At 35.2% G+C, this 16,679-nt stretch overlaps 1 protein-coding gene across 1 annotated transcript in view; it reads right to left on the bottom strand.

Annotated features, from left to right (window-relative positions):
- The window catches only part of hpse2 (heparanase 2), a 92,188-nt gene that overhangs the window by 22,821 nt on the left and 52,688 nt on the right, over positions 1–16,679 (bottom strand). Inside the window, exons 6-8 of the mRNA XM_058796401.1 lie at positions 13,201–13,372; positions 9,705–9,752; positions 1,524–1,617 (exon numbers count right to left, since the gene is read on the bottom strand). Coding sequence (XP_058652384.1) covers positions 1,524–1,617; positions 9,705–9,752; positions 13,201–13,372 — 314 coding nt within the window. The remainder of the gene's footprint in view (positions 1–1,523; positions 1,618–9,704; positions 9,753–13,200; positions 13,373–16,679) is intronic.

The raw sequence follows: 16,679 nt of genomic DNA, 5'->3' as shown, positions 1-16,679 counted from the left end.
TCAAGGATGCATTAAATTGGTCAAAAGTGACAGTAAAGACATTTATTATGCTTCTTTTTGAACTTTCAACTGATCAAAGAATATTGAAAAAACTATCATGGATTACACAAAAATATTAAGCAGCACAACTGCTTTCAACATTGATAATGATAAGATGTTTCTTGAGCAGCATATTAGCATGATTTCTGAAGTATCGTGTGACACTGAACATTGGAGCAATGACTGCTTTGCCATCACAGGAATTAATTCTGTTTTAAAATATAAATTCACAGCATGACTGTTTTTAATAATCAAATAAATGCAGCTCTGGCCAAAATAAAAGATTTCTTTCAAAAAGACTTACCCCAATGTTTTGAATAGTAGCGTAGCTAAAAATAATGAAAAATAAAAACATTTAATAATAAAATTATATGTACTATCTATCGAAAATGAATAACAAATGTTGTTATCTTTTAAAAGCCAAGTCCGCAAACACAACTTTTCCCCCATGCAGCTGACTGATAAAAATCTGCATCCTGACTCCTGTTTTTGTGCTCAATATAAATCAGACTGTCCATGACTGTCCATGGGCATGATTTGAGATGAGATCCCAACTCTGAAGCACAATACACAACTGATTGCCGTCCAGCTGCAGGGTCAGAGTCTGGTTATAATAGAACACATGTCTGGTATTAGGCATATTCCATAATAAGCCAAAGAAAGCCTCTCATACTCTCTACTTCTGATTCAGACACAGTATGAACCTCAAGACCTGCTGTAGTGAATGACAGCCAGAGAATGAACGCTCAAGCATAAATCACCTCTCAGAATAAATCTGCAGAAGGGTACATGTGTCGCCAAACCATCGAAGAACACCTGCAGATCTACTCCAGAATTCCATCTTTTATGACTGATTTTATGTTAAATGACCTTTGGATTTAAAGTTAAGAAGCGGAATAAGCACTTGTTCGTCTGACATCACGCATGTAATAGGCTCTAATCACCGTCCCACTGGGTTTGGGAGTGAACCAAACTTTGGTGTCTTTTGTTTGATATTTGCGAGGAAGGCCAGTTTTCCCCCTCTTTCACTTTTAGGGGAACACTGGACCAGATGTGTGAGTTTGAGATACATAAAACAGGAGAGCTGTGTATTTATAGATTGGGCCTCCTGAGGGAAGTCTTAAATGTTGTGAAACCTGGTACTGCTTATTAGACCGAAAGGGGACTGTTCCCAGAGCAGCTGAGACATCATGAGGCTGAGGGGGGAACTTGTAAATTGTAAACCCAATCAAACGCTTTCCTCCTTTACTGTGCCCTGACCCACACTCCCTTAACGGTAGGACACCTATCAGACCGGCGACAACTTGTTTGGATGGTGCAGCTGAGGACAAACCCGGGGCCCTTGAGATGAACGCAGTTAATGAGCACTTGAGGGACTTATACTCTCTCACAACAACAACCTTACCGCGTATCAGCACATCTCAGACCAACACATTCAAAAACAAAAGATATCTAGGCTTGGTGTCATTAAAAAAAAGCCTTACCTTCAACACCTTGGTAATCTGCTCAGACAGGGTGTCCAGAAGTCTTGTCTTCATGAAGTCTTCTACTTTGGTCACCCGCCTGTCAATGTAGTAACTGCACACATAAGAGAACATCTTTGCATGAAATATAAAACTGATTCATTTAATTGATATATTTTTAATTGAAAAAAAAAAAAACATTATATACACATCTTTTTAACTGAATATACATATGCATTTTTTGTTCAATTAAAAATATATGTATACAATATATTAATATTTGAAAATTAAATGTATATATTAATATAGAGTGATATACACTACTTTAAAAGTAGAAGATTTAATGTTTTTGAAAGAATTTTATGCTCACCTAGGCTGCATTTATTTGATCAAAAATACAGTAAAAGCAGCAATAATGTGAAATGCAATTACATTGTAATATTTTATTGTAATGATTGAATATTAGTAGAAAAGTAGAATAAAAGTATTCATTTATTTTTAAAACCACACTAACCTAAACTTTCTTAATATGTATTATGTAATGAATAAATTTGTATTATATATATATATAGGATTTATATATATATATAAAACATATTTCGTAGCATCTATTAAATGATGAAACAAAATGACACACACACACTAAAACATTAACTTGATAGAAATATTTTCACTTGTATAGGCTAAAAAGGAAAATAGATATATTGCATTATTGCAAATTGTGTAAATGTGTCTACACACACACACACATATATATATATATATATACAGTATACACACACACACACACACACACACACATAGTCTGGTCAGCTATCCTTGTAGGGACTCTCCATAGGCGTAATGGTTTTTCTACTGTACAAACTGTATTTTCTATTGCCCTACACCTAAACCTACTCCTTACAGGAAACTTTCTGCATTTTTACTTTCTCAAACAAACTCATTCCGTATGATTTATAAGCTTTTGTACCCATGGGGACCTCAATTCAGGTCCCCACCGTGACACGAGTCCCCATGAGTCTGTGTGTATTCAGGTTTAAGTCCCCACCAGGATATATAAACCTGTACACACACACACACAGAGAGAGAGAGAGAATAATTGTGTGCTATAATTTACAAAAAGATTTTCTTTTTAAGCTACACACACTATACTGTGATTCAACAACTGTTTTGATTGAACACATGTGTATCTAAGAATTATTATTTCGGTGTAAAAATGTTATATTTTCCCTAAGAAAAAAGCACAAAAAAAAAAAGAGCCTAGGACTGGAGATTAACATAGAATAAAAACAAATGGCAAAATGGCAATGCTATCAATCTTAATGTTACCAGTACAATATGAAATAACACAATCCACATTTTCCCACTTCAGTGAGCAAAGTTCAAAATATGAATTAAAGGCATTAAAGGCCAGTCTGCAGGTTTATACTCAAAATAACTAACAGATTGAGCCCATGAATTATATTAAGATGTAAAAGCAGACAGCGGTGACAAGAGACAGAGCTCTTTTTGGTCAAAGAGCCGCTGCAGTGAGTGAGTGAGTGAGAGAGAGAGAGAGAGAGAGAGAGAGGAGTTGGGGATGAAGTAGTCTCAGCCTCAGACGTCACGCCCACAGAACGTTGGTCTGATGCATATGGCACACAAAAGTGGAAACACTTCAGGAGTTTCGAAGTTGTTGTCGGATTGGTTGAATTCTACAGGATTTCCGGGAGACGTGTGTGTCACATTCTTTAACGTTCCGCCTAGAAACAAAAATGCCGTGACACCAAACCCCCTCACAAAAGAAGAAAGCCATCGTGTTTACAACTGTGATGACAAACAAGACCAGAATCAAATAAACGCTGGATTTCCAAAAGTATGTGAAATATTTAAAGTTTGTGGTATAGAATCTTTAAAATACGTCCGAGAGTTTCACACAATGGTCTGTTATTGTGGCAACATTTCCACGCCCCAAAAAGTGACGCTGAACGAAACGAACTGTGATTGGTTGTTTGACATGTCGGTCAAACGGCCTCATGGGCGGGCCTTGGCCAATGAAAGCTGCCATAGATTCCAGACCTTCAGCTGTCAGTCTGAAGGTCTGGCTATGCGAGACTAGGGATGAAGTAGCTGTGGGCCGGGCCGGGGGGGTGTGAAAAGAGGGCCTCAATGAACTACACCATTTTCAAGCAATACGTCTGAAGATCTTGACATATCTGAAGGAAAAGTGGCTCTCTGTGGACACTGACCCTCAAAATTTATAGTCTCTATGGGATTAAAGCAGCACAAATCTAGAGGCAACAAATCTTCGTTATCTTTGGACCTCAAACAGCAATGAACAACTCTCAACCTCCCTAGCATTATATTTAGCTAATGTGTATCCATTTGTGGCATTTTAGATTCTGCCTGAAAGGTACATTCTCAACGACCGACTTCTGAATTTAGCATTCAAAACAGAGGAGACGTCTGGAAGAGGAGTGAAAGAAAAGCACATCTGTTCCATGGGAGACAAAGACTCCTAATGTGAGAGATAAAGAATAAATTAGACAAAGATTTTATTGCTCAGAGGCTTCTCTAGCACAGGACACTTAATTGAATTCTTATGTTTTATTTTTATACTAACTTTGTTTCAGATGTTTCTGATGAAATTCTGTCATATTGTAATACGACAAAGAGACATATATAAGAACACATGATGAAAATTCAGCTTTGCCAACACAGGAGTATATATATATATATATATATATATATATATATATATATATATATATATATATATATACACACACACTTATATATACACATATGTGACCCTGGACCACAAAACCAGTCTTAAGTGTCAATTTTGTTGTCAATCATCTGAAGGTGGAATAAATAAGCTAGGATCAGGATATGTTAGGATCAGACAATATTTGGCTGAGATACAACTATTTGAAAATCTGGAATCTGAGGGTGCAAAAAAATCAAAATATTGAGAAAACTGCCTTTAAAGTTGTCCAAATGAAGTTCTTAGCAATGCATATTACTAATCAAAAATGTTTTTATACATTTACGGTAATAAATTTACAAAATATCTTCATGGAACATGATCTTTACTTAATGTCCTAATGATTTTTGGCATAAAAGAACATTTATAATTTTGACCCATACAATGTATTTTTGGCTATTGCTACAAATATACCCCAGCGACTTCAGACTGGTTTTGTGGTCCAGGGTCACATATATGCAATTATTAAGTAGAATTACTGAAATTGTATATTCTTCTAAAGAATGCATTTCAATAATCCTTATTTACAACTTTGAAACATCATTATAGTGTACAAGAGCCACAAGAGCTGTATAAATAACTTGTGAGGGCTCTTATTCCAGGAATCCTCCTTTACTGTAAAATGATAATTGCGCATCAGAACGTGTGAGCGCATATGGCTTAAGTTTAACTGAGTAGGTGGTGTTTTTATGAAATCTTCCTCTCTGACACCCTTTCCTACTTCCGTTTCCTTTAATCAGGGTTGACCTCTAGATTAATGAGTCTGTTTGGGCCACCCTCTCTCTGCAGACGCAGGGGGCCATCTAATTGAGGGAGAAATGCAAACTTGTTTATGTCCTTATAACTTTTAATGACCGCAGCTATTGCATGCACTTGATAAAACACTTCTCATTACTGAATAATTCAAAGCCACTCAGCATGGAACTAATTAAAGTCATTGAAAGAACACCCAGTCCCCATTGTGCTGGGAGATTAAAGAAAGCCGCTAATGAGCTCGTTTCTGATTATTAAGGTACGCCATATTGCAACGCAGTGTTGAGCAAGTCAGGCACTTTCTGAGTAAGAGGTTATAAAGCGACAGCCCATCCAAAGGAAAACTCAAAAGAGAACAAGATTTTAAAAAATAGCCCTGCATATTTCGCTGAAGCTCTCTGAACCACAGCATCTGTGATTTCTCATGATATCACACAGGAAAAACTCTAGCTGACCTGAAACCCAGCTTGTCTGTCTGCAGCAGTCGGCGGTGACTGCTCGGGTCAGACTTCAGCCCGGCACTGCGGTTATAAAGCACACAAGAGTATCTCATGTCCAGACAAGCTTTTTCAGGGCTCAACAATTTCTTTTTTTTTTTTTGACGACCCAATCGGGCCAGTAGTTCAGATTTGGGTCCCAGCACAAGCAATAGCAAAAACAAACAAACAGATACATAAAAGTTAAATTAAAATTAAATGTAAAAAAAAAAAAAAAAAAAAAATTACTTGTGTAATTTTCTTTACAAAACTACATGCTAAAATTAGGAAAATGTATCATTTAATGAAAAATATAGAATACATTTCTTAATGTGTGTTTAAAATGTTTACTATTAAAATAAAAAAGATAAAATAAAATAAAATAAAACATAAACAATTTAAATGAAAGATAAATGAAAGTAGAGAGATAAATTAAAGATAATTTAAAATAGAAGATGTATTAATTTATCTTTTTCTAACAAAACTTGTTTTAGTTAAAAGCAATAGATGGGGCCACTTTAACAAGAAAATGTATTATTTTTTAATTTTGTGTGTAATTTTGTATAAATAAATAAATCAATTTCGTTGCCAAAAAGGGATAATTCCCCCTCAAGAGCTGTTTGCATTAATTTTGTAAAGAAAATGTAACATTTAAGATTTTTCTTATGAAAATACTTCAATTACTTGTTGTAACTTATTTAATGAAAAATGTCTACAAAAGTTAATGTAAATAGTGAAAAATAAATAAGAAATTGTGCAGCTATAACTTATCAGTGACAGCTATAAATTCATAACACACACTTTAGCACAGACTTTTATTTTTCGAAGCCACTCTAACTTTTGTTTACAGGATTATTCCAAATCAATCACAAATCAGACAAAACTTCATTTCTCTCAGCCAACTATTACTTCTTCAATGAAAACATTTAAATCAACAGACTTCAGTTGCAACATTCAACACACAGAAAACCAAATAGACAAGCAACAAGTTTCGTCAAGTGGCCCAAAACTATCTCATACTCTATCACCGATCCATCAGAGTCAGCCAAAGATCCAAAAGGTCCAGACTTTCATACTCGTTCCATTAAAAAATAATAATAATATAAAATACTGCATTTTATGCAACATCCAGAGCTGTATCTGCAATAATCAGTGAAAAAAACTGGGGGACGTTCCATAGAAGTACACACATAGTTCACTGTTAACCCCGATAACAACTTCCTTTCCTAAAATTAATGACCTGATATCTGGCATTACCTCATTTTCTGGTCTAATAAATCAAGCTGGAAGTTTGGGCTAGACCTAGAAGTGCAATTTGTAAAACACACATTTCTATTTTAAGGATTTGGAAATATTTTATGTCGTTTGATTATTGTTCGTTTTACTTTATTTTTGAAGGTAATAATTTTTAATTAATTAAAATAATTTTTCGGAATGCAGGTGAATGAATGAACATGGCAACACCCAAGAAGGGCTACATAGTTAATGCTACACATTCAATTTTATGCAAATACAATGCATAAATCAGACCTTGCATTATTTGAAACCTGTTTGGTGCAAAACCTGCCAGGTGCATAAAAACCGGTGACTGTTAATCATAAAAAATAAAGTGCATCATTGCATCACGAGTCACAAAATCATTTATCCTCCACAATTTGGTTGCCAGAAGACCGCTGTGTTGTCAACGAACACCTGCCAAGCTCACCGTAGCATTGCAATTTTGTTTCTATACACGTGATTTTCCAAGCACTGGGAATGAGCTAGTTTTATAGTCTGAGAAATGATGTTAGAAAAACCCACATCTGTCTAATGAAGGCAACATAAATACTCTAGAACTAATGAGGACACACTTGGATACAATCAGGGTTGGGCTAGAGAACAAAGACATGACAACAAAATAAAAAGTGAAGTTCAAAATAAAAGTCAACAGCATATTAAAAGAAAGACAAGAGATGCCTGTTCCAAAACTCCACAAACAATTCTAATCAAACCCATTTCAGTCTGTGATGGACAGACGCAACAGCTCAATTCACTCTCTAAGTAGAAAACACACAGTCCTCGCCTCCATAAGACGTTAATAGGATAGAGGGGTTTGAAATAAGTGGTTATTTAGAGATGAATACCTTTAGCCTTAGGAAAACAGCTGCTCTAATCCATGAAAAGAGTCTTTACTCTTCTGTCACAGGTGAAGCGTAACTGATCCCACTTAGCAAAACTACTATACAGTATGTGGTGCACAAATGTGAAGTATTTATATTAATGCAAATACAAATTTATATTTATATAGGCATATGTTATATACACTACTGTTAAAAATTTAAGGGCCAGTGAGATTTGTTTTTTAATTTAATACTTTTATTCAACAAATGTGCATTAAATGAAAACTGATCATAAAGACATTCATAATGCTACAAAATATTTATATTTAAAATAAATAATAGGTTTTATTTATCAGCACAAATCAGCATATTAAAAATGATTTCTAAAGGTTCTGAAAATTCATCTTTGCCATCACAGGAATAAATTACTTTTAAAACATATTAAAAATAGAAAACAGTTGTTTTGCTTGAAAGTATGAAAGGAATGTTAATTGTTTTGTTAGTGAGAATTACTATTGAACACACACGAACTGTTGATGTCTTTTACAACGCTTCACGGTAATGGTACTTAACCAGATTAAGAAAAAAGGCTCAAATTAGAGGCCTGCATGTGTTTGCTGGGAGTGTAAATTTACCTTCCAGCACATTATCCCACCTCACAGGTGTTAGAAATAAAGGCGGAGGTGGGGAACAGCAGATTCTACGGTTGATAAACAACAGAGCACAGCGACAAACTTTTTGTATTGCCACTGTTGATGTCTAGAGAGCAGATATATTATACAATTTAAATGAAAGCAAATGAGATAATGAGCATTTTACACAGTGTTCACATAACACATTCAATGTTAACTTTGAACATTCATTAAGAAATATCTAAAACAGAAAATGTGTCGTAATATTCAAAAACACACAAAAAATGTGTCATTCATTGTCAATGCGGTCGACTGTGAAAATGATACTGTGTTATCCAGTTCCTCTTTGGTTGACCAAGCTGATGCCAATAATCTCAAAATAGCCAAAAAAAACACAAGTTAATTGTCCTGGCCGATATGCCAACCTACCACTATCGTGCATAACATATTATGAAATTAACAATATCAAAATGCCATCACAGATGACGGACCTAAACCTATGGAAGCCTGTTTTCATCACTAAATAAAAAATAAATCATACAAAATTTCACAATTCTAACTTTTTCCACACAATTGTGATTTTACATCTCACAAATATGACTTGTTTCTCAGAATTGCGAGATATAAACTCTCAATCGGGAGTCATAAAGTCAGAACTGTGTGAAATAAAGTGGCAATTGCATGAGATAAGATATAAACTTGCAATTCTGACATTTTTCTCAGAACTCCAAAGTTTATTTCTAGCAATTTTAACTGTATAAAATGCAATTGTGAGACATATAAACCTGCAAACCTATGAATTGTTTTCCCCTCGCAATTGGAAGAAAAAAGTTGGAATTGCGAGAAAATTTATTTTTTGCAATTGCGAGTTTATCGCTCACAATTCTGACTTTATATCTCGCAACTGCAAGTTTAGATCACGCAAAAAAATCTGAACTGCGGGATGTAAATTCGCAACTGCGAGAAAAACAGCCAGAATTGTGTAATAAAAATTCACAATTACCTTCTTTACATTTTTATTCAATGGCAGAAACAGGCTTCCATACTGGCAACTGGTATGGAACTCAACTGGCAACCCAAAATTGTTTATTGTTCTTAAAATCCAAAACTGAAATTTATTAATAGAACTATTACTGCTCAACAATGACACATTTTGAAAAACAATTTTGTAAACTTATAAACAACATTGCAACTTCCTTATTAAAAGTGGCTAGGCCTACAGTATTTATTTTCCTCTTCTAACTATATATGGCTTGTTGCATTTTTAATATTTGAACTTTTGCATTGTTTTTCCTCTGCTGTATCAGAACAGTCCTGCGACTCATTTATGGGTCGTGACCCACCACTTTAGAACAACTGACACTTTTGCGTTCGCATTCTGTTTTGTTTCATACCACAGCAATGTTGTATAACAATTTTAGAAAGATGATCTCCAAGTTTCCATAAACAATAGGGAATAATAAAAGGTTAGAATTTAAAAAAGGTAAAATACCTACTGTTGCCACGTTACTGCGTCAACCACAGAACCACCGTTTTTCATAAACCTGTGAAAGAGAGAAAAAGTATGATCAGTATTTTTAAAGTTATATGGAAGGTTATTATGGAAAAACAGTCTGCTCCGCCATCATAAATGACTCTTACACAGAAGAACTGCTAGCCAAACACACACGGCTGCATGCATGGCTAACAGGAGGTGTCTGTTTATTTCGCCGCTGACACTGATCTCTCAAGCTGTGAGTAAATTTGTGCAGAAAGGAGTTTACCAGGGAGCTGAGTAATCTTAATCAAACGAGGGAACAAAACTCCTTATAGGGAGCAAAGTTTCTAAACAGTTGTTCGTGTGAAGGCAGTTTCACACAGAAAAACAGCGACCACCCTTTCTCTCCAAAACTCCATGCCGTCCCATAATTCCCCTCTCGTCTCCCTCTCTTTCCCTTTGTCTGTCCGCTGAGTTAAAACTGCATTTATCATTACCATCTGAACGAGACTGGTAGCAGCAAGGGGTGGCGTCTCGTTCCGAGGAAGACCTTCGACAAAACACTTGTGGTTCTAATACCAAGTTTCATTTCAGCCTGCCAAAGTTATGACTGCTCAAAAGCCCCCGCAGGAAAACACTAGGCGGCTTATGGCAGAAAAGTAAAGCGGCGCACCTAAACTACACAATACAAATCACACAGAGCAAAAAAACGGATGCCAAAAATATGACAGAAAGCTATAGTGCTGGCCCAGGTTTTCCTTCTTGAAATATAATTTACTTGAGAAGCAATATTGCATAAGATATTGAGGCTTCTAGCTAGTGGTTGGCGATATGACCAAATTAGAATATCACGTTATGAGTCGTTTTATTTCAAGTTTACAATATAATTGTTACAATTTTTAGATGACACTGAAATTTCACAATTATGTACTCTATACACTAACTATTACAAATACAAAAATAGCCCAAGCTTAAAGAAAACAAGTAAACAATCAGTAATTAAATAATGCATAAACTAAATACAAGCAAATTTCGTAGATCTTATTTTCATTTTTAAAGCCTAAATCTCAATTACGAGAAAATAAATCTTAATTATGTTAGCTTCCATTGCAATCAGTTATTTTTACTTAGAATGTAAAATAACATTAGAAATAATTTTATTTTCAATACATGTAAATTGACTTAAATATAATATTGTGTGTGTGTGCGCATTTTTGTGACAAACGAGGACATAAATTTGTATAATGACAAGGGTATAACAGGTATTACAAGGAGAAGGTGACTTTTCAAGACATTACCTCATGTCCCCACTTTTCAAAACGCTTATAAATCACACAGAATGGCGTGTATTGAAAATCTGAAATTGCACAAAGTTTCCTGTAAGGGGTAGGTTTAGGTGTAGCGCAATAGCACATACAGTTTGTACAGTATAAAAACCATTACGCCTATGGTATGTCCCCACTTTTCACAAAAATAAACATGTGTATGTGTGTGTGAGAAGGTGTAGACAAGGCCTAGTAAGCCGCTGGTTGCAAGAATGAGGAAGCTCTGGTCAGGCACTGACAGATTTATTTCTGGCTCTGTCACACTGAAATTACAACCAATTAGTATCCACTCACAAACGCCATTATTCTACAAAACCAGTTTTTGAAGAACAGCAGAAAAGCACAAACAATGTTAAATGAACACTCACAAATGAATTCCAGAGGTATTTATCGCAGACGTCATTAGACCAGTATTAGAAAAATGTGGTCTTAATACTAAGCACATCAACACTGGCACTGCTTTAATTAGCTCCTGTCATAAAAAATATATGTGTTTAGAAGCATAAAACAGGCAGCGTTGCTCAAACCTTCTTTTTAAAACCACACACTAAATGATTGAGACAAAAGATTCTCCTTTCGAAGGGGAATTTAAAGGGAATTCAGTCATGGCTTTTCGATTAATCATTTGTTGTTAATTAGAAACGGTTGATGTTCGAGATGTTCATTTCTGTTAGCAGTTTTTGAACAACCTTATTCTTCCGCATTGTAATTCACAAACAAATGACTCCTATGAATCATTCACTCACTCACTGAATCCATCCAAATGGTTTTTGATTTACCGACTGTAAGTTATTACTTCTATAATGTCTTACTGGAAACAAAAACTGATACCATGTTGAACTTAATGCTCAGAATTAAAAGCTGCAGTAGTGAAGTCTCTGTGCTCTTGCAGGAGAGAGTGGGAGGAACGAGTAACACGCAGGTGGAACATTGCTCTGTCACGCCATTAATAGAGTGACACTTTATTTATCTGACGGTGAGTTTCAATGGTGCTACAGGCCCCTGGACTAACAATCCACATGGAGCAACGTAAACACGACTCAGCTATGTGCTCCTCCAGGCAGGCGGACAGTACTGCGCTTTCTTAAACAATGTGCTTTGGAGATCTCATATACGAACCATTAAAACAAGTCCAACATCAGATAAGCCTTTCTGCAAACACCATGCCATAACCCATCATGACGGCTTTTCACACTGAAAGTGCAAAATGCCACAGCCATTCAGAAACATATTTGAGACTCTCTGCTACAGTTAAACTGCTTACATTCCCAGCATGAAGATCGATAATCTGTCCTTTTTAAGTTACATCACAGCCAAGAACCGTTATTCACTGCTTGCTGAGTAAAAATGATGCAATCTGCATTACTATTCAGAATTTCGGGGTCAGTAAATTTTTTATTTTTTTTTTTCGAGGAAAAAGAAAATCTCTTAAGCTCACCAAGGCTGTATTTATTCGATCAAAAATAGAATATTGAATGCTGAATGGAATATAACTGCAAAAACAGTAATATTATTAAATATTATTATAATTTAAAGTAACTATTTAATACATTTTAAAATGTAATTTATTCCTGTCATTAAAAGATTAATTTTCAGCATCATTACTCCAGTCTTCAGTGTCACATGATCCTTCAGAAATTTTTTATTTTAAAAAAGCTGCTGATTTGCTGCTCGAGAAACATTTATTAATTATTAATGTGTGATATTTTTCTGGAAACTGATACATTTTTCAGGATTCTTTGAAGAATAGAAAGTTCAAAAGAACAGCATTTATTTGAAATAGAAATGTTTGTAAAATAAATAAATGTCTTTACTGTCACTTTCATTTAATTTAGTGCATCTTTGAATGAAAAGCATGAAAAAAAAAAAAAACTGTAAATCCATGCATCTACTAAAGGCTTCAAAGCTAATAAAAATGGACTAAAAACCTCACAACTTTAATTTTCATATTCAGAAATATATCAAATGTGCTAAACGAAGTTGAAAGTACAATATATCTGACAGCATTATCAAAATATCCAGAATACTTATTAAACCAACACACAAACAGAAACCCGTGGAGTTTCCTACACAACTCTGCAGTAACAGATTCAGTTTATAATTTATCACTGTCCACATACTGTCAAACATTTAAATAAGTGCACACAGGGAGGCCATAATATTTCTGAAAAAAACCACAGAGACACTCACCCATCTAGTAACAGGATTGCATTTTTTCGAGGACGGCCAATGTTGGGCCCGTAGAGGTTTGCTCGGCTGTAGAAACGCACCGACTGCAGTAACGTCTTCAGAAGAGAGTAATCCTGAGCCAGGCGAGAGCTGTTGACTGATCGAGAAGCCATTGTGCGGTAACTGTTGGGCTCTGTAGCGGGAAATAAAGAAAAATAATGCATGATAAGACTAACTAATTAAAGACGGCTGATTAATTTAACTGGAAAAGTTTGGGTCAGTATAATTTTTAAATGGTTTTGAAAGTCTCGAATTCTTCTCACCAAGGCTGCACTTATTTGATCAAAAATGCAGAAAAAAACTATAATATTGTGAAATATAATTACAATTTAAAATAGCTGTTTTGAATATATAAAAATGTAGTTTATTCCTGTGATGGACGGAATTCCTGTGAATTTTAGACGGTCATTACTCCAGTCTTCAGCGTCACATGATCCTACAGAAATATTTGTATGGAAGGAATTTGTTTCCGCAATGAAAAAAAAAAATTATAAAAAAAGTAATTGAGACTCACAATTCAGACCTTTTTCTTTTTCAGACCTGTCTTCTCTTCTAGAAATTGCAAAAAAAAAAAAAAAAAACTGAAAAAAAAATGTGTGAAAAAATGTCACAATTTCCTACCTGGTCTCATGGCATTTACGTACCTGGGTGCACTTTTTAGCGTGACATGAAATATGTACCAATAAGTACATATCACTGCAGTTTCCAAAATAAATGAACACTTTCACACAAATTTACAGAGTTGCGATTAAAAAAGCGGAATTTTCGCACAATTACTTGAAGAATATCATGCTATGACTTCAAAACAATATTAATATGCTGGGAGATTTGAAAACTGATGCTTTGAATGTTAGCATCGCACACATCCAGCTTCATATCTATGGGTTTTCATAGACGATAAGTTTGTTCGGTAGCTCACGGAGTACGGAGATGGATTTAGGAGACGAGAAGCACCGGTTTGAAACCCGTTTAACTACGGTTCGACAAAGCAGTTCAAATCTGCATAAAAAGAAGTTCAAATGGCACATTTGCATCAGCTAATACTTTTTTATATCAGTTTTGCATTTGTTAACACTATCGGGTAGGTTTAGGGCTGGATTTGGTGTAGGGCATATTTCCAACACGATAGAGCATTAACCTTTAGCGACAGTCCCCGGATATTTGAATTCTGAACCGCCGCAATATGTATCTGAAGCAACGTAATAAAAAAACAGCAATACGTACCAATATCTACGTAATAAAAACATGCCAGGGTTCACATATTGAACCTGTGTTTTAGCGCCACTCAGTGGACATTTCTATTTGAAACTGCGGCGAAACGTGCAGCAAGGTACGTAAAACGGTGTCGCACAAAAAGTGTGCAGAGGTACGTATTTTTATGAGACCAGGTTGCAATTTCCCTATTTTATTTGAGTTTTATTTAACGTTGAAAACAGTTTTGCTGCTTAATATTTTTGTGGAAACCATGATATATTTTTCAAGATTCTTTGATGAATAGAAGGCTCAAAAGAACAACATTTATTTAAAATTAAATTAATATAAAAATAAATGTAAAATGTCACTTTTGATCAATTTAATGCATCCTTGCAGAATAGAAATAATATATTTTTTCTCTTAACAATCACGGTCAATAGTAAAACAGCTGTGTAAAGATCCTTCAAAATTGATCCTCATATGTTCCAGCAGAAGTTGTATTTTTGTGGGAGCTATCCCTTTAAGACTTCTGAAGCAACCTGACACCCAATCACAAGCGAATATGCAAACTGCCTTTGAATTACGACCTATATTGTGGTCAGCGCTTTGTAAACTATTTAAACATGGCAACACTTTGGGAGGTGCACACTTGAAATCACAGCGAGGACGTTACAGAAGTCAAGTGGCGAACTTTATAAACATCACAGCCTGTGTGAGTGTGTGTTTGTGTCTGGGATAGAAACACAGAGATGCTGAGCTGTAGTGTCAATACAGTACCGGGCCAAGCAGAGGCCAGTGGAAAATATGAGGCATTATTATTATCCATTAAAATATTATGCTATCATTTAAAAAAAAAAGCACAAATAACACATAGTCATGAAATACAATCATGAAATAAATCATCACAGTGCCCGTGCATCACTTTGTGTCACACTGGCACAACCCACTCGATAAACATCAACCCACAGCTGAAAATATTTCTCTTTGTTTCTTTTGGACTCTTTGTTTGCTTGAAAGTGTTTGTTTTTGAATGAACAGCTCTGTAAAATCTGATTTAGTAACAGCTTTTAAACATTCAAATGGCTGTTCCAGTAATAACATGCTTTTTATAGAGTTAGTAAAATGAAAAGATTCTGCTGAAAGGATAACTTCTTAACTGGAATTACGTGACAGATCTTAAATTCTGATATTATTAATTTTCATATGAATTACATTTTACATTCAATACTAGCTGATTGTGCTGCTTCCTTTGTCTCGTATGACAGTCTCCGAGTGAAAGCAGCGATCTGTACGCCTGCAGTTTTGCTATGCAAACAGCTAGTAAAGTTTTGACACATGCAACATGTAGCCAATAAACAAACGATTAAGACAATATACGGTTTGTGTACATTCTTAAATCGTTCTCTGGTATTTTTATAGGTTTAGTGTTTAGTATGGAAAGTGTGCAATATTTCAGGCTACACGTGCTGTCAGTAACAAAGCTTATATTCGGTCTAATTTTATGCAAGGAACCCATATCATCATAAGATCATAATTATTCAAGTCAAAGGTTTTACACTCTGTGCTGTTTTTTTGATACAAGGGCAACATGAATGGGGCAATTTGCAGCATGTCTGGCACAGGACAATAGATGAATGAGTGCTTAGAGCAGATTACAAAGTCACCAGGTGTCCTTTTGGATTCTGCTTTGTGAATTTGTCTCCTGGCATAAGCCCTATTCGAATGGGATTTGTTTTATATGAAGAGGTGGGGTGATGTAATAATGACCAGAGCTTCCCTGAGATTTTTAAACCCATCTGAATTGCCCATGTCGGTCATTTTTATTGCGTCGGTAAAGACTGCTTCTGTAAAAGGAAATAACAACAATTCTCTATTCTCAGCTTATCCAGCTGACACTTTCCAGCCTGTAGGCTGTTGTACATCAAGACCTACAAGTGTCTCAAGTGGCTGGTTGTCAATGAGAAGACACTAGAAACAAAATATAGTTGCTGAGTGCAGATTTAAGGGCCTTCTTTCAAATTTAGCATTTCCCCTCAAACTCCAAGAGGGTTTCTTGCTGGGACATAAATAAATAGAGAAAGAGAAAAAGGACAGTGACAAATACGCTTGTTTCAATATTTCATATTGATCCCATCATGCTTAATATTTCCTGAATCCTTTGCAGTGAATGGGTGCCATCAGAGCGAGAATCCAAACAAAGAAACAAATCTATCATTTCTGTCTATTTCTTCTGGCCAAACTATGAG

The sequence above is a fragment of the Onychostoma macrolepis genome, chromosome 13, assembly GCF_012432095.1.
Source record: "Onychostoma macrolepis isolate SWU-2019 chromosome 13, ASM1243209v1, whole genome shotgun sequence".
NCBI lineage: Eukaryota > Metazoa > Chordata > Actinopteri > Cypriniformes > Cyprinidae > Onychostoma > Onychostoma macrolepis.
The sequence above is the reverse complement of the archived record's forward strand: the minus strand, read 5'-3'. Positions and strand labels throughout refer to the sequence as shown.